Here is a 20,441-nt window from a genome sequence, read left to right on the forward strand (position 1 = left end):
ATAAAGACGAAAAAAGATAAAGGTCTCTAATTGAGTTATGGAAACTGGAAACATTTACGCCGAGGTATTTGAATTAGTTCATGTGCTATATGGCTTCCTTCTACACTACGAGCTTATATCTAATTATGTATTTAGCGACGTAAGCGACGTTCATGCTGGTAGAATCTGTGAAGTTATCTTTGTAGGTTTTCCTCATTCTCTGCAATCAGCATTTTATTGTTCGTCGTATTGTTGTTGTTTAGTCCTTTGGTATCTTTGTTTTTTCTAAAATTTTGCAACACAACATTTTGTGGTATTTGAGAGTTTCTGGCGTGCATATTTTTATAGTTCGTTCGGTATTCTATCAGTTTCTAGCGATTATTGTCTGATCTATTTAGAGTCTTTATTCTCGCTATTACTTCTGTTACTTTAGCGACTTATCTTTCTTCCGTTTTGTATTCCGGTTTGTCCCGGATTTCTTCACTTTTATAGATTTACTAGTGATTTTGCCCGTCACCATGCGAGGGGGGATCCAATCAATTGCATCTATAATCACTCCACTTAATTTTTTCTGTCTTCCTCCTATTTAAGGCTAGGACGACAACAGAATAATATTTTAATATGTTGTACAACTTTCATAACAAATAAGTCACTTTTGCAGAGTCGCTGAACTTTTTGCATAAAGTAGTCTTATGAAATCGACCTACATATAAAACCAGCGTAATTCTAGCTTGAAAATTTATTTGCTGCGAAAGCTCGAGTTTTTTTTATTATATTTTTTACCGATCACCAAATTCGCAGCCAATTTTTTAGGATTAACGAAATTTTCAAAATAATTACAGATAGATAGTTATCTGAAGGATAGACATTTATTTATAAAATAAAATGTACCCGTCTTTTCACGTCAAATTATGTTGCGGTTAATTATCTGCAAGAAAAATGTAAAAATTATTTCGGAACACATCATTATATTTACTTAATTGTCAACGAAATCACAATAAGGTTTTAATATTTTTTTTGACATTTTTAATACAATTTGTGGTGGCAGGAAAAAATTAAATTATGTAAAGAAAAATTTAATAACGAATAACAAAATAATACCTGTTTAATGATTCTTCTCAGATTTTTCCATAACACTAGCTAGCTCAAACATCTCCAACTTCAAAAAGTTCAGTAATGTCTTCATTTAGTAATTCATCTTCAAAATTGTCTTAATTTTGATGTTTCACTGGGTTATAATCTTAGAATCCTGCTGTAGATTAGCACGGTTGAATTTTTCAACCTTATAGCCACTTCCACTGGATGAAATAGTACCTAAACCTTTTCTGCATACATAAAAAGTAATGTGCATATCTGGTTCTAATACGAAATACATTATAGAAAGTGGACTTCCTAAAAATGTCTTTACTTTATAACCAGAATCATAAGAATATATAATTATTTATTCCTGCCTGGTAGGTAAATAGAAAAATATATCCAAGAAGTATCACATAATTGTCATAATTTAAAATAGATGTTCCATATGTTATATACAAGATTTATTGAAAGTTTTAAAAACTTCCTACTACAGCCTGGATATTTTGTAAACGTACTCTGAGTATTTTATATATAATTGAATGTATTTTATAATTATTAAAAGAATCTAACAACCTAGGTACTATGTGCATATTTTTCATTTTGAAATCCTATACTACTTATTGAATCAATAGCACCAATATCTCTTGACAGAGGTTAATTAATTAATTTTTTAATTATCAAGATTGTGAAAATAGTGAATCCCTAAACTAAGTAAATGAAAATATGTATACACCTACTTTTATAATCATTTATTAACAACTATTTACAATATTTTCTCAGAATATAGATCACTGTCGGTTTACTTAATCTTAACCTTTTAAAAAAGTCTTTATCATTACAGAAATTAAAATGTTCTGGATCAAATATTATATTTTTGCATTAAGTTTATAAACATTAAACATCATACTGATCATACTCTCCGATTTTATTACATCTTTTAATATCCATGCCTCTAACCTACACTAAACGACAATATTTAGGTTATATTTTTTATTTCGCGATAACCTACAACATAATAATGAACTACAATAAACACAATTTATTTTCCAGATATTTTTTTATTCAATACTTTATTTGGCAAATAAATATTTTATAATTTATATGTCAGATAATTTTAATTTATTTTATCTATCAGTTTATCTATTCAGATTTCTTTTCTAGATGACGCTAGAATTTTAAATCTAAACTAACATAAAACTTTAAATTATTTTGAATTAATTCGTACCTAAAAAATAATAATATTATTTAATAATTATATTAATATGTAATTAATATTTTTTGTATTATTAATTAAAGATATAGTTTCAAGAACAAAATATGATTGAAATGTCAAATGGTGATGGTTCAGATTTCTTTTCTAGATGGCGTCGTTAGTTTACTGGACAAACAGTGTAATTTTTCATCGTACTCTTTTATATAGATAGATCTGAAATATACTTTTTTTGTCTCAGCAGGGAGTATCTTTGTATGTGGATTGTACTCAGTCATGTATTTAGGATTATACGGGTCCTGACACACTACATGCCGGTAGAATGAAAAGGAAAAAATCTGCGTGGCATCCGTGCGATATCACGCCGTCAATGTGTTAAGACTCTTTGTCGCATAACTTAAAATCTTTAAATTGATATAGAAGTGTAGTGAGACAGGAAACTCATTGGATGCTTTAACTAAAGTGTATAAGTTTTTAAGTTTTGCGATGCTTTTAAATAAAAATTTATTTTGCTTTATTTTTCATATCTAGATCTTATCGTTAAAGTTTAATACATTTTGTTATTTAACTGATATTGTATTTGTAGGCAAAATTTATTTCCAAAAATCCAGGTTTAAATCGTCACCTAGGATTATAGTGGACAACAATTATTATTCAGTAAATAGCATAATGACAGGAAAAACCGTTTGGTTGTGTAGCGAATATAGGAAAAATGGCTGTAAGGCTAGAATTACAACTATGCAAAACAGAGCCTCCATTAGTGGTTTCCATAATCATCCTCCGAGTTGTATAGAGACAGATCTGAGTGCTTTACCATATCGTATATTTAATATATCACGCAAAACCTAGAATTAAAAAATATTTGGTTATGGTTGTTCGCTATTTATTTTATATTTAATTAATTTATTTTTAAATATTTGTCATAATTTTCTTGTATGGATTATAACAATAAAGCAAATATTTATATGGCATATAATGCATAATGTTTTTGTTTAATTAAATGTAATTTCCCTGAAATAGTTATAAATACAGGGAGATTAACGGAAATTTATCTACGCCTACTTATGGAAAAACGACTGTATATATATATATATATATATATATATATATATATATATATATATATATATATATATTTGTGTGTGTGTGTGTGTGTGTATTTATACCTGGTTTCCAGAGGTCCCTCTTAAAGACATATATACAAATCAGCTCTCAATACCGAAGAATACATCGTGGGTTATCTGTCTTTCGCCCTTAGTTTTACCACAGCATAAAAATAACAATCAGAATGCCCACTCTCAGATGCCGCCTTTGAAGTGTGTCAGCACGCAATCGCCATATTTAAAACCGAAAACACAGGCTCGTATTAAGAAATTTGTGACAAGCTACGACAGAATCGTAATTTAAATTTTAAGAGGGTAATAATTTAGTAAATTTAAAATAATTTAATCTATTTTTCAACTAAAAATATAACATAAAATATTGCATGTTATGTCTATGGTTGCCGTAAATAAATTAAACCGGGTTAATTTTGCTGTTCCTGGATTAACATATACTTGGATTGTACTGAATTAAAATATAGGATAGAAAAAAGAACATTTTCTGAAAGTTATATACAATACTAGAACTAGATACATACCTACATATGATGGATTAGGATTACTTCCGTAGTGAATATAGTCCTAATATTTTTAAAACAAACAAAAAGATACAAACTTGCGGTTACACGACAAAGGACGATGTTTTTCTGTTAAATGTAATTGCACTGAGTTGCTTTTAAATTGGAAATACAAATATAAGTAATTCTTAGCTAATTGATGGATTCGACTGTTACTTGACGGAAATTCATTTTATGTACCAATAAAACACTGAAAACTTTGTTTTCAAAACTTCCACAAAATTTATTATACATTCTTATCACTACAGCACTAAGGCAGAGTGCCTTTCTCAAGTGATCTATTTTTGGTATGCGTTTACACTTTATAGTCTTTAATGAAATAGGTTGGGGAGGGGAGAACTGTTTGTCTCAAGTTGGTCATTCAGAATTATATCTGTGTTTTGTAATTTGTTAATTTCCATAGATTCTAACAAAGATAGCTTAAGGCCTTTATTTTGAATGTGAAGAATTTGAAATTCGTCATTAAAAGAATGATTATGATCTAGAAGGTGAAGTGCGTATGTAGAATCTATTTTTCTATTATTGAAAGGCCTTTTATGTTCTGCTATTCGTTTATTAAAATTTTTACCAAACAAGATACTCGTGAGTATTTTGTGTATATTTCACGGATTTTTGACTATTTTAAAAGTAAAATGAATACACGTGGTGAAAAAGTTCTATTATGTGCGTTAAAAATTGTAAAAATACATGTTCGAAATGAAAGGAAAGTTTTTTTACTTTTTCGAAATATCCAGGAACGTGAGAAAAATAACAATTAGTATTTATGTATTCAGATCTTGGAATTTAAAATATACACTTAAAACAATTTCAAGTTTAAGAATTACAGTGAATACTCATTTTTAGTAAAATAGTTAAAAAAGTTATCACAAGTTAAAATACAGTATTGAATAAAAGTTATGGCAAAAAGTAATATGACTGACTTTCAAATAATAATTTGCGAGCTTTGAATGTTGGATGTCTAATATATCTCAATTCATGATAATCAACACATATTACGCAAACTAGAACATTAACTGGTAACAATGAAGAAAGAAGTTTATTCAAATATTTCACTTGAAGAATATCAGAAAACTAATTTCAGATTTTGTCCATCTAAAGACTGTGACACTTCTCTTAAAACCCTTTTATAAAAGTTTTTCAGAAATACATTAATCTTACAAACCGCTTAAAATTCATTAAGGGTTAGAGAATAACAAATCATGGCATGCTGGAATTGTGGGATGTACTAAAAGCTTCTGAATTTGAGTATCTTCTGTCTAGAAGATAAAATCAAGATGTTTTAGAAATTTAGTTTTAGAAATTTTAAAATTTTAGTTTTTTTGGAAAAATGAGACAATAGCACGGTAAATGTATCAACCTAACTATCATTCAATTTCAAAGGGACTTTAAGAAATTGTTTTGTATGTTTAAATTTGTTAAATTCTGGTACTGTAAAGATGTTGTAGAGGCCATGTTATTAAAAGTTCAGATTGAATATTCTAAACGAAGTAAAGTATTTGAGTCCATGCCAGCACGTATTTGCAGAACATATAATGAACTTACTGTAATAGGTACTGATTTTAGGGCAAATGATATATTGCAACAAAATATAATAAAATATACTTGCGGTTATTTAATGAATAAGACTCTTCAAGTTCGTACTTGATACCTGTGACAATTATTCAAAAAACTATAAAGATTTAGATGACGAATCTCTCTATTGTTTTTTAAAGCCTATAAAACTAGCTTGGATATATATGGCAACTTAAGGATGCCAAACAATAATTTTGCATTTTTCATATTATCTTTAGAAGTTAGTTTTCAAACAAATTTTGAATAAATTATATTGCAAAATAATGTCGTTGACAATTGTGTACAGTTGTTTGTTTTTATACATCCTTGTCAAAATTTTCCACCTTTATATTTGTTAAAGTTGTATACTCGTCGAGTAGGTACGACTATTTTCTATTTTAAAATATATAAGTCGTTATTTTAAAAATCAATTTAATATTGACATAAAAAATTGTATATTATATATTTATATTATATAATATTTATATATAATTTATATTTATATATATAATATATATATATATATATAAATATATTATCAATAATATATTAACATTTATATTATTTATATATAACACAAATCCCAAACACCCTAACACACGCTACCTCTGGACTTTCTGACTCACACCAGATAAAATTTCACTGAACAACACTGGTTGCGTTTAAAACATGGCCGATTCCGTCTGCGCGAACGAGATGCGCGTACTTATCTCGCCAAGCAGAGTGGGCATTCTGATTGTTTTATTATTCTGTGGTTTCATTATCAATTCCGTCCCCATCAGGATTAGGAAGTACTCAGCAGCTAAACAGTTACTCAACAAGCTCTCATTACTTTGCAGACGGGATGTATTTATCGATCTATAATTAACTATAATTAATACTTATCAACCTTTTAAACTTCATTAAGATCAATAATACTGGCTGTACCTTATACGGATTGAATTTCCTTTGATTACCTATATGCCCAACCAATATCTTCATCTTGAACTTCGTTTACTAGCCTCGTTCCAAAATTGGAAAATTACTTTACAGTCCAGTAGGTCGTTAGAGAGTTCACTCCTAAAAATCATACAAATAAGCTGAATTTTGCAGAGAATATTAATTTTGGGACCCCAAAAAAGATGCAAAAAAGTTTACCACTTTTACCCCCAGACTTCTCCCTAAAACCCCCGTCGTAGCGGGATAAAAACGCAAAAAAATCGATTTACCAAGAATCTGTACGCTGCAAAAAAAAATCGGTTGCCTGTAAAGTCGGTTTTACGGGCGAAGATTTTACGTGACAACGTCTTTTTCTCGGTAGAATATTTATTGATATGAATATAATTAAATTGCACAATTGGAACAAGGAATTGAATGAAAATAAGAATTGCACGAATTTTAACTATAGAAATATATTTTGTTTACTAAAACATTGTACATGTAAACTTAAACTTAACTAATAGTATGACATAACCTATAAACTCAGTTTCTCAACTTTTGTGTCAATCTAACAATTAATCAATCAATCATAGTTTACGATAATGAAATATTAGTGTACAATTATTTACCTTTATTGTTGTAAATGACGAATCTAAGCACTCCACATTTTCAATACAGACACAGCTGACGATACTTTAACCACACGTGTGAACTTGTATTATGACGCTTTCTCGGTTTTCCAACGCCAAGAACGCTCGAGACACAAGCACGCACCGATTCAACGCGCCTAATTCTCTAGTGCTGCGCGCGCAGCGGACCGATCATGTTTGAGTGGGAGAGAGACGCAAGGCATTCGTCGGTCCGGCGGGCCTCTCTCTCGTTCGGTGACTCATCGTAACAGACGTGAGCGGGCGTTACACTTTTTCATGAGTGACTCCGAGCCACAACCTAATTTAAGACGTTGTCACGTCAAAAATGCTTCAAGTAAAAACTGTAGCTGAGATAATTTTAAACAAAAATGTTTTTTAGCACTTTTTTTGTAGAATGTACCGTTCTCTCACAACACTTGGAGCGACAAGCTTCGTGTCAGTTCATTTCACTCAATGTCAGTTACGCGCGCGAAATCAATGTTCAACAAAATTTGTATTAGCTCGACGGTAAAAATTCGATGTCTTTTGATCCAAGTGACCTAGCGACAAAATTCAACATGTGTTTTAAAGGTAAAGAGTGCAGATTTCGTTTGCAGTTTCCGTATTTTGCTGAGAATAAACTCAGTTTTTATAAAGGTGTTAAATAAATAACCGCAGGTTCTTTTGAAAACCGTACTAGTGTAATTAAAAAAAAGTTTTAAACGTTTTAGATCGTTTACGTGAAAGTTCAAAGTCAGCATTTTTTAAGCATATTTTAAATACTTCACATTTATTGCCAAAACTCAAAACTAAGATCTAATGCTATACGTTTTGAAGTTTAGGTTCTAATAATTGAAATTTCATAGTGGCCAGTCAAAGAATGAGATAGATTGCGACGATTAATTTCATGAGCTGGCCAAAAATCCAACAAAACTAGCAAACTGCAAGATCAACAGACGAACATCATCACAGATAAAAATCAAGAATTATGCATATGGGCCAAATACATACAAGAACTCTTGGATGATAATAGGTCTGAACAACCTCCGTCCTACATATGTAATGACCACTTACCAATCACATCAGATGAAGTGGAAAAAGCAATATCACAACTAAAAGAAGGCAAAGCTCCTGGACCTGACAATGCATATGCTGAACTCGTAAAGATATTTAACACCGACGGTACTCGACGACTAACAAAAATATTCAATGGTATAACGGACATAAACGGAGTAATACCAAGATCATGGCTGAAGTCAACGTTTATTGCTCTACCAAAGAAAACAAAATCCGTATACTGCAATGATTCCCGGACTGTCAGCTTAATGAGCCACATTTAAAGTTATTTCTAAAAATCATACATCAACGGATATATTATAGACTATGCGAAGAAAAAATCGTACACAGCTTGGTTTTTGGAACTCAGTCGGTACGAGAGAGGCTCTCTTTAGCAGACGAGTGCTATTTCAACGATATAGAGATGTGAATTGCGATATTTATGCATGCTTCATTGATTACCATAAAGAATTTGATACAGTAAAACACGACAAGCTGATGGAGATATTAACAAGTACATTAATAAACACCTATGATCTAAGAATTATTAGCAATCTTTACTGGAATCAAATATCGTCTATCCGTACAGAGACAGGAGAACCCGATGATATCAAAATCAAATGTGGGGTCCGACAGGGATATATACTATCACCCTTGCTGTTTAACGTATACTCTGAGGAAATCTTTTAAGAAGCAGTAGAAGATGTTGAAGCCGAAATTCGAATTAACTGAGAATGTATCATCAGATACACGGATGACACGATGGTATTCGCTGACAGTTATAAAGCCCTCCAGGAGGGCTTTATATATAACTGTCTTTATATAATATAACTGTTTAGCTATAACTGTCAGCTAATGAATAGAATCACAGTTAACACTAAGTTAGTCAGAGATATGGACTTTCACTGAACATTAAGAAAACAAAATGTATGATGATCTCTAAGAAGGAACAGCAAATTGAACGAATCAGTGTGAATGATCGACCAATAGAAAGAGTAAAAATATACACCTACCTTGGTACGAACGTCAATGAAAATTGGGACCATTCCCTAGAAATGAAATCTAGGATAGAGAAAGCTATTCAAATGCCACGATTTATCAGTACCCATAAAAATCAGGTTACTACGATGTTTTATCTTTCCTATACTATTGTACGCGGAGTTGAGTCGTAAACTCCCACAGACGCTACCTGTAAGAAAATTGAGGCTTTCGAAATTTGGCTTTATTGTAGAATCCTAAAGATATCCTATCCACGGTATCCACGGTACTAACCAGGACGTTTTATTAAGAAAAACAAAAAGAGTAGTTAACCACAATAAAAACAGCCAAAATTGAATACCTCGTTCACATCATGAGGAACAGCGAAAGATATGGGCTGCTGCAATTAATTCTTTAAGGAAAAGTAGAAGAAAAACGAGGACCATGAAGGCGAAGAATTTCCTGGCTGAAAAATCTACGTACGTGGTTCAACACAACAACCACAAATCTTTTCAGAACCGCTGTTTGCAAAATACAGATTGCCATAATGGTCGCTAACATCTGAAACGGATAGGCACTACAAGAAGAAGAATCTCATAAGAATAATAAAAAATGGCAAAACTCACGCCACGTTTATTTCACACCTTTATAAAAATCTGAATTTATTTGCAGCAAAATACAAAAATTTCGTACGAAAGCTGAATTGTTTACCTTTAAAACGAATCTCGATTTTTGTCGATACGACACTTGAATCAAAAGATATCGAATTTTTGCCGTCGAGTTGATACAAATTTTATTGAACATTGATTTCGCGAGCTTAACTGACGTTCAAAATCGACGGTGGCTTCAAGTGTTTTATGTGAGAGAACGGTTCATTCTACACAAAAAGTGCTAACATTTATATTTAAAATTTTCTTAACTACCTTCTTTATTTGAAACGTTTTTTCTACGGTGTACAGATTATTGGTAAATTGATTTTTTTGCGTTTTTACCCCACTGCGAGGGAGGTTTTAGGGGAAAGCCCGGGGGTAAAAGTGGTAAACTGTTTTGTTTTTTTTTGCATGTGGCATGTTCGTCTCTGACGATTGGAGTATTATAGTCGTGACTATACAGGGTATGACATTAGTCCAATAAAGTTAAATTATACATTTGTTATAAGTGATACGAAAAAAATTATTTAAGTCAAAGTTGAAGCGTAGTTAGGACCATACTTTAAAAATGTTTTCAAATATACAGGGCCACCCATATTGACAGGGTGGAACAAACTTATCTTTGTTTTAATGGAACACGTAAAAAATACGAAAAAAGTTTCTTGATAGTATTTAAATATATTTTTTTTATTTTTAAAAATCGTAGAGAAAGTAATGTTTAACTGTTTCAGGAAAAATATACATTTATAGCACCAATAATTCAAAGTGTCTACCGATGATTATATATGAGGAAAACTGTTATTATTTAAATAAAAAATATCACAATAAAACCTTTTGGCTATGTAGGTCTTATTACAAAACCAGATGTAAAGCAAAAATATTGACTACTGGAAAAATTGTAAAATTATCTGATTATCACAATCATGACCCAAATGCTACCACCTTAGATGTGACTAAACTGCCTACACAAGACGTATGGATCACCCGAAGATATTAGCTTAGTGTTATATTATTAACACATATAATATATAAGTACAAAATAAATATTTTTGTTATTTTCTGTTTTGTTTTTCATATTAGTCGCATCTCCTTTAATTACACACTTTAAATTTATCCCTTGTTCCTACACATGTCCTAATGTAAATTCTTAATGCATAATACAATTAATTAAATTTTAATATAACCGTAGTCCCCTTTTAGGGTGAAAAATGTGTGGAAAAATAATAATCGATTTCCCGTAAAAATCTTATACAGGTTTTTTAATAACAATCTCAAAAAGAGAAAAATCTTTTTTCCTATAAAACGTTTCTTATACAATTTAGAGAAAAATGGTTCAAATAAATGTTGTAGAGGAAGGTCGCCGAATATTAGGATGTCGCCTAATATTGGATAGCTAAATATTTCAAAAACAAATGCAATAACAGGTGCCATATATCCACGGAAGCCTAGATTATGGTTCAAAACTTATTGTAAAAGTCGTTGTAGAATCTAAAGATCAACCATCTTAGCATACTTGCAAATTTATTGAACAACACGTCCCTATTTTTTTATATTTACCGATTTTTAGTGCTAAAAATATTTCAAATAAGGTAAGAACTTTAAATGATTTTAATCGGTAGTGAAATGCATGTTAAAGTTCACATATTTATGTAGTTTTAGTAATAAAATCTTTGTCTGTTTATCTTAGAAAAAATTCTAAACTGCAATTAAGAAATGTGCCTAATATTGGACATAGAAGTATTCTCAATATTCATATCAATAATCATGTATGTATACTAAAGAACGTATTTGTTAATGTGCCCTATAAAAAGAAAGCAATGAAATAAAATAATCTAAGGAGATGGGATATTCGAAAGTGGCAAGGCATACGATGCACTAAAAACTTCATTAGAATTTTATTGTAGAAACAAAATCATACCTCGAAAATTCAGCTTTAGGTCGTAAGCCATTGCTTTCCGAAGCATTAGAGAAAGATTTGGTTGCATTCTGCTTGGAATTTAAAATGAGGTTAACGTCAACAGATATTTACCGTTTAGCCTTTCAGTTGGCTTTAGCCAATAATTTGTCACATTCATTTTTTAAAGCGAAGGCTACTGTAGGGAGAAAATGTCTATAGAATTTTTTAAAGCGTAACAAGAATATTTCTTTGCGAATGCCACAAGGTGTATCTGCAACTAGAATCAAAGAATTTACTATAGAAAATCTTAAGAAATGTTATGATATTCTGGAACCAAAACTAAAAAGATAATTTAATCCAAACAGGATTTATAATTTTGACGAGTCCGGGATAACAGAAGTTCAACACAAGCATACTAAAGTTATAGGCTTAAAAGGAAAAAAGCAGATTGGAGTATTAACAACTTCGGAAAATGGTTCGCTTATCACCAATGATGATCTTTCCGAGAAAAAATTTTAAAGCAGAGCTGATGGATGAAGCACCTACTGGAGCAATTGGAAGATGTCATCCTTCTGGGAGGATTCAATCCTACTAATTTACGCAGTGGATGTTCTTTTTTGTTCTTTACTTTCCTTCGTATTTCGTCCGTCCACCATTCAGTTCTCCTCATGCTATTATTTGCTATTTTTGCCTTCCCGCAAGTTTCCTCAGCAGCTATGATTAAGTTGGTCTTGAGATTTTTCCACTTTTATTCTATACTTGCAGTTTTTTCCCCACCTTACAAAATATTGTCTAATTTTTCTTGGAATATCTTCTTATATCTTTCTTCTTTTAATTTGTAGCTTTTTACTTTTTCATTTACTACCTTTCTCCTCTTTTCTTCCTTTTCTTTTGCTGTTCTTATTCTCATTATTACTAGATGGTGATCACTGCCAATCTCTGAGCCTCTTTTCACTTTCGTGTCTTGTACTGTTTTCCATTTGTTGCTACTTACCAAAAAGTAATCTATGATTGATTTTTCATTTCTGCTTTCTTATACTCTCGTGTATTTGTGTACTTTTTTATGTTTAAATTTTGTATTTGTTATAACAAGTGTATTTTCCATACATATTTTTATTATTCTTTCACCATTTTTGTTTAGTATTTCTTCTCCTTCTTTTCCCATGCATTCCTCAATTCCCTTGTTATTATTTCCGACTCTACCGTTTAGATCTCCCATTACAATTATATTTTCTTCCCCATTGTCAATTTGCATTTGGAGCTCCTCGAAAAATTTATCCTTCTCTTCCTTTTTTGCATTTTCATTTACTCCGTAGGCTGTTATTATTGTCCATATTTCCTCGTCTATCAGTTTCATGTTCAGCGATAATATTCTCTGGTTAACATATGTTTCTTCTATAACGTATTGTAGTCTATTTTTTGCAATTATTATCCCTACGCCTTCTTTTGCTCTCTCCTTTGAATCAACTCCTACCCAAAATAACCAATATCCTTTGTGTATCTTCTTAAAACCTCTTCCTTTCATTTTCGTTTCCGTTATTCCTAATATTTCTATTTTTTGTCTGATCATTTCTTCTACAAGTTCTATCTCTTTTCCATTGATGGTTCTTACGTTCCATGTTCCCATTTTTATCTCTCCTTTTTTCTGCGGTATATATGCGGTCATTGTCAGATCCTTTCCGTTGCTTTGGTCGTTATCAATATTCCTCTTGTGGGTGTAGTTTTCTAGTTTTTTGGATATTTTTCCAGTTCCTTTTTTATTTCGTTCCATCTCCATTCTTCTTGGTTTACTAACATCTTGTTGTAACCAATTTTGACGTCTTTGCCTTTTTCTTTTTCGTTTTTTGCAAAATTTCTTAGGTGTTTCTGCTTTTCTTTCTCTTCTCTAGTCAAGTCATCATTGATGACTTGACGTTTTCTTTCTCTCTCCTACGACGTTTTTTAGGTTATATTTTTTTGCCATAATCTAGTGTTTTTTCTCTTCATTTCTTAGTTCTATTACGCATGTATTCTCGCCTATTTTTTTTACTGTTGTAGGTGTAATATCAATTTAAAGATGTGTATTAAAAAGTCTTTTTATTCTTTCTTTTAGGCTGCTTGGTTTATTTGTATCCATTTTTAGACCGTTCATTACAATGTTGTTTTTTCTTCTATTTTTTTTCGATTATTTCGACTGATTTTTTCATTTCTTGTAACTGTCTCCTTATTTCTGAATTCTCTTTTCTTATATCCTGATTTTCTTTTTTTAATTGTTCATTTTCTACTGTCAGTTTTAGTAGAACTTCGTTTGTTTTGTTTTGTTGGTCCTTAATTTCTCTTATTTCAGTTTTTATTTCTTTCTGTTCTTGCTTCATATCTTTTTGAATTGTGTTCATTTCTTTCATCATTATTAATAACTTGCCTAATTTCTCAGATTCAGTTGTTTGGCGTTTTATAGAAGTTCTTGGTGTTTTTTGCTGTTTACAAAAAATTTATATTTTCTCCTTTTCTTTTTCTCATCTTATTTTCATCTGTAGAGTATTCGTCGCTGTCCATTCTTACAATATTTTCCTTAAGCTTTTCTTGTTATTTCGCTGTTTATCTCCTTCCCTGTCCTACACCGCGAAAAGAGTCGTCGACCAGTCAACCCGTCGAATCTCCGACCCTTATCGGTGTTTATATGTGGGTCACTTCTACCGAGTTACTTTTTGTTGTAAGTCCCGTTTTCCGAGTTTTCTTACAGCCGAAAATTAAAACGATATTTATTCACCAACGCCACTTTGCCGTCGATTTTAGTGTGTGGTCACCTTTATTGTAGCGAACCGTAATTACTGTTTGGCACAAAAACGTTACTTACAATATAAAAAGTTAATATGTTAAAGTTGATAATACTAAAAAGTTTTACTTTAACTTTAAACAATAATTTAAGAATTTTAAACTTTTCTTTTAATTATATGAATTGAATTATATTTCTGAACCGCCTTCGTCTCCAACTCTTCTTTGCATCTATAGGTATAGCGTCTGCCAGATTTTTAATTTAAATATAAAGTGTACATACCCAAATTCACAATTTTTCCAAGAGAGCACTTTTAAACCTACTTGCTTGTAACACGTGACCACACATCACTCTGATTTTTTTATTAACATTTTATTATCGCCTAAAGGTATCTTCTAGAATTATTTCAATCCTACCGGAACATAATACAAGTTATACTAGCAAATTACTAAAAACAAAACAAAATTATAATTTTTTTTTTGTAAAAAGTAGCGGTTGGAAAAATGTATCCAATAGTAGGCGACTCTCTTCTAGATCTTAAAAGTTGCGAGTTTAAAATGTATAAGAAACGTTTTATAGGTAAAAAAATGACTTTTTTCACTTTTACTGATTGTTTACAAAATCAGCTGTACGTCTTAAAGGATTTGTCATTAGCTACCCCTCATATACCCTTTTGAACCTTCAAAAACCTGTACAAAATTTTATCAGCTTTTTTTCATTTGCCGGCGTAATAAAGAGCCCGTGAACTCCAGATCTTCGTTATTTTATAAAAGATGAAAATTCGTCTGCGCATGTTTCCAATACGTTTACGCGATGGACCAACATGAAGTTTGGGTTATCGTGGGCTTAACAAGGAAACGGTATTAAGTTATTTAAAACACCAGAATATAGTCATCAAATAATAAAGCGTCATTTTTTTATATTTCCTTCAGGACATTGTTAAAAAAATTACGTCATTCATTGCCTGATACTAACCATTGATAGATACCCTTAATATGTATTATTTTATTTAATATTATCATTATAAGCATTATCATTTTCTTCGTCACTGTTACTCCATTCGATATCTTCACCACTTTCTGCAAAAATAAAAAAGTTAATGTGATTGAAATGAGTTAAAATACAACACCGCTTGAGCATAGGACATACCAGGTTAACCCACCAGTATCTAATGAAGAAAGAACAATAAAAACTGTACTATGTTTGTGATATTCCTCTGACAATCTAACACATTATTGTTAGTTGCCCACTCTATCACCTGGAACTACTTCAAAGTGATTTACCAAGTGATCTGAAAAGTGCTCTGAACTATAGTAAATGTGATAAAGTGAGTTAAAAATAATTTATAATAGTTCGAAGTAGCAATTATACCTGATAAAGTTTTTAGCGAAACTCTGACGTATTTGGCAACCGATCTCTTTCGAACCATTTACCGGTGTATTGATTATTGCCGAGAAACCAATCATTATTCTCGAGTCGAAGTCGAAATTGAAACGATAAACTTAATTTTAAAGTAAAACTTTGGCTTATTCCCAATAAAATATAGTAAATTGTACCAAAAGCGGGAAATTAGTGGAAAAAACCGCGAAAAGTTTTATGGAATGGTATTTTAAATATAATTTTATATGGATATTCAATCAAAACTAAATACTAGACCACATATTTGTTTTGTTTTTAATATACCAAAACAAGATAGTTTACTTAATCTTGTTAACTGTATTTTGAACACTTGTTCGGGTCTGTAAGTGAAAGATAAAATAAATAATTTATTTTATCCGTGTGTATTGGTGCGAATAAAAAAATATTATAAAACTAATTAGAAATTGCTTACGAATCGTCACTGCATAAATTTGGAGACATACTCAATAAAGCAAATTGTTTTATTCATTAGGAAATATTACTATGTTCTAATGTTCTTTAAATTCCTTATAGCAGGGCTCAATATGATATACTTATACATAATAATGGTGGTAACAGCATAAATTTGAGCAATTGATCATTATTTAAAGACATACGTATTTACAAACAAAAATGTTCAAGATACTATTAGGTTGTTTATAAAAGACTTTGTAAAGAGTTTATAATATTATAATGACAAAACATAATGGTCAATTGTTTCAGGAAAGATATACATTTATAGTACTAAAAGCTCAAATTGTCTTCCAATGATCATCTATGAGAACAATTGTTATCACGTTAACAAAAAATATAACAGTAAAACGTTTTGGATATGCAGATCTTACTACAAGACCAAATGTAAAGCAAAAATGTTGACTACCGGCAAAGTTGTGAAATTATCTGACTACCACAATCACGATCCAAATGCAACGGGATTGGATTTGACCGAGTTGCCCACGCAAGATGTATGGATTACTCGAAGATATTAATTTAATGTTTAAAAATGAAAAAATAAATGTTTATTTTGTTTTAATGTGTTTGGTTGTTCAATCCATTCATCTAATCTTCTTTTTCTTTGGGTTTCACTGTATTGATAAATCTCTTTTAAGTATTACCTATAACCTTATAATATAAATTCTTTTTTTTTATTTAATAATGTCGTTGGATAACTTCATCCATTCAGCCACGATAATGTATTTGATTACTTGAATTTGTTAATGATGTATTGACCTATTGCATTTGTTAACAAATTAGTACTTCGCCTAGAGGTAAATTAAAGATATATTGTAAACATCCATATCACAAGAATCAGATTGACAGGAAACCATACTTTCATTCGTTACATTTAGGGCCCTAACCAACTTATAGTGAATATTTAGTAATAACAAGAGATTAAATAATATAGGGATACTTTTCACGCCTTTCATAGAAACTTTATTACAACAAAAGACAGGCAACGGCTAGGAGATAACTATATAACATAAAAATAGACAGAGGGAACAAAGCTAGATTTACACATTCCATCCTAAATTTTTCTTTTAGTCCTTTTTAAATATTCCCAAAAAATTTGGTTAAGCCTAATATTACGACGAGAGATATATAAAATAGAAGATTGACTCTGAGGAAGAGGTATTTGTTCTTTTATCAGATTTTCCAATAGATACTTAATAGCAGCAACATTATGTATACACCCGATTATTCAATGATTGATGTCGTTAGTGTTACCATTACAATCGCAGAGTTCTGTTTCACTTAAATTAAATCTATGAAGATATTCTTTCACGGTTGCAAGATTAACAAGGCATCTAACAAACATTGAATATACTCTTCTATTGAGATGACTTCTTGCAGCAAAAGGCGCAGTAGGTAAAACAGGATGAATTTTTGTATAAAGGTTGTTATTTCTGTAACTATAAATTTTTAATACTCAAATATCACTATCCTTAGTTGAACTGAAAGCAGTGAACTTGAACTACCGCACGTAAGTATATACAAAATGACATTGCAGAAATCACCTGTTTACTATAATTAAGGTAAACGTGAGGGATATGACATGGTCGGGGATATGACGCGTTTTCAATATCTTTTAAATACTGCATGCTCGTGCGAGGAAGGTTTTGGGAAACGGTAGTATCCACCATAGCCACCAGATGTAGCATGTCTAAGTTAGTGTATAGCGATCTTTTTAAATTTTTTGTTGCTGTAGTGTCTACGTTGTTGCGCATTATTTAAACTTAAAAACATGACTTATTTAGACACATAGCCCTTCTTGTTTACTATTTGAATTTTTTTACTTAAAATGGCGTCGAGTCGGGGATATGAGGAATGCACTTTGCTGCCGAATGGCTTTCAACCTGGCTGAACAAATAGGCCAAGTTTCCTACGGCCATTTCAATATAGAGAAACGCAAAGTAGGAAGGGGATGACTTAACGCATTTCTCAAACGGAAGCCATCATTGACGATTCGAAAGGCCCAAGGAGTGTCTATTGCCCGCGCGTATGTATGGCATGGTAAAGGAAGAAGTGAATGGTTATTTCAATTTGTTAAAAAATACGTTAGAATCGTTAAACCTCTTGGAAGAAACCCGAAAATATTTACAATGTAGATGAGTCAGGTTTGCAATTGAACAACCCTTCGTAAGAAGTTATAGCGGGCAAAAGCAGCAAGGCTGTTCAAGTGCGGTAATTAAAAGAACAAGGAGAGACAGTGACAGTTGTTGCCTGTTGTAATGCAGAGGGAAGTTTTTTACCTCCCTACGTAGTGTTCAAAGGTGTATACAAACAACAAGTGTGGCTAGATAATATGCCTAACTGTTCTGAAGTGGTGATGGGTGGAAAATCAGTCTACATAAATGAAGACTTTGTTTAATGAATAACCTCCGAATCACCAACACATACTTTGACCACCCAATACAACATAAGATCACCTGGTCAGATACAAGAGGACGTAACTCTATGATTGACTACAATATAACAAACAGACAAATACACCCCAAGAATATAATAGATGTGCGTACTTTATCTTCCGCCAATGTAGGATCCGACCATGGCCTGGTACTAGGAAAAATAAATATAACAATCACCACACAAAGCAAGCGAAATACAAAAGTAGAAGAAAAGTTAAACATAGAAAGCTTAGAAGAAGAAGGGGCACAACACTTGTATAGAAACAGACTAACAGAAAATCTAAACAGTCATAACCTAGAGACTAAAATGAATATAGAAGAAACCTGGAAAATTATTAAAAAATGTATCCTACATTTTTTAATAAGCAGCGGAAGAAGCTTTAGGTAAAAGAAAAATTAACAGAAATAAACGGGAATACAAAACACCATGATACGACGAAGCTAAACAGTCATATCCTAGAGACTAAAATGAATATAGAAGAAACCTGGAAAATTATTAAAAAATGTATCCTACATTTTTTAATAAGCAGCGGAAGAAGCTTTAGGTGAAAGAAAAGTTAACAGAAATAAACGGGAATACAAAACACCATGGTACAAAAACAGAAAAGCACCTGGTCCTGATAAGATAAACAATGAACTGCTAAAATATGGAGGAACAACACTACACATATGGCTCCTAAAATTATTCGTTGATATAATAAATACCGGAGTAGTACCAGCGGAATGGAAGGAAAATCTCCTGCTACCGATACTTAAAAAGAGAGACTCGAGAAATCCTAAAAATTATAGAGGCATAAGTCTGATGAATAGTACATTAAAATTGTTAAAGGCAATCATAAAAGATAAAATCGAGGAAAAAGCGAACATGGCAGATAAACAACAAGGCTTCCGGAAGAACCGCAGCACAATAGACGCAATTTTTATTATCAGACAAATAATTGAGAAGTTTATTGAATATGGAAAACCAGCATACATGTGCTTTGTAGATTTAAAAAGTGCTTTTGACAGGGTGAAGCGAAATGACATCTTAAATTTATTACAAGCTGAACAAATAGACCATCAGATATTAAGGAAAATTATTGAAATTAACAAGAACAACAAGACCAGAGTTATAATGCCAACAGGGGAAACAGAATGCATAAAACTAAAAGGAGGAATCCGCCAAGGAGACTCGCTCAGCCCATTGTTATTGAATATGGTGATGAATCAAATAATTCACGAACTAAGAAAACGACACGAATACCACATGGGAGCGCATAAAATCACGATACTATGCTATGCCGATGATGCAGTACTAATTGCTGATAACGAAGATGACCTACAAAGGCAGCTCCATACCTTCAATATCACAGCAAACAAACTTAATATGAGAATATCAGTAGAAAAAACTAAATCTATAGTGATCAGTAAAGAGCCGCGTAGATGCAAATTAGAAATAGACGGCAAAATTGTAGAACAAGTAATGAAATTCAATTACCTAGGAGTAGAGATCACTAGTGACAGGGATATAAGAACAGAGACCACAAGGCAAGCATCAAAAGCGGCAAGAGTAAGTGGTTGCCTCCGAGAAACCATATGGAGAAACATATATCTGACCACGGAAAGCAAAATGAAAGTATACAAGACAACAGTAAGATCAATCCTAACATATGCAGCGGAGACAAGGACCGATACGAGAAAGACGAAACAACAAATCAACAATATCGAAATGAAAGTATTAAGATCAGTAGCGGGCATATCATTAAGAGACAGACAAACC

At 31.6% G+C, this 20,441-nt stretch overlaps 1 protein-coding gene across 25 annotated transcripts in view; it reads left to right on the top strand.

Annotated features, from left to right (window-relative positions):
• Positions 1-20,441, top strand: part of LOC140445580 (uncharacterized) — a 538,348-nt gene that overhangs the window by 287,045 nt on the left and 230,862 nt on the right. The window contains exon 5 of one of the 25 annotated variants that reach the window (XM_072537731.1): positions 10,458-10,786. The exons of 23 other annotated variants lie outside the window; for them this stretch is intronic. In XM_072537731.1, coding sequence (XP_072393832.1) covers positions 10,458-10,723 — 266 coding nt within the window. In that variant the 3' untranslated portion in view covers positions 10,724-10,786. Of the gene's footprint in view, positions 1-2,852; positions 3,131-10,457; positions 10,787-20,441 lie in introns of those variants that run through there. One more of the 25 variants, XM_072537735.1, reaches the window with a different exon arrangement.

Source organism: Diabrotica undecimpunctata, chromosome 7 (assembly GCF_040954645.1).
Source record: "Diabrotica undecimpunctata isolate CICGRU chromosome 7, icDiaUnde3, whole genome shotgun sequence".
Taxonomy (NCBI): domain Eukaryota; kingdom Metazoa; phylum Arthropoda; class Insecta; order Coleoptera; family Chrysomelidae; genus Diabrotica; species Diabrotica undecimpunctata.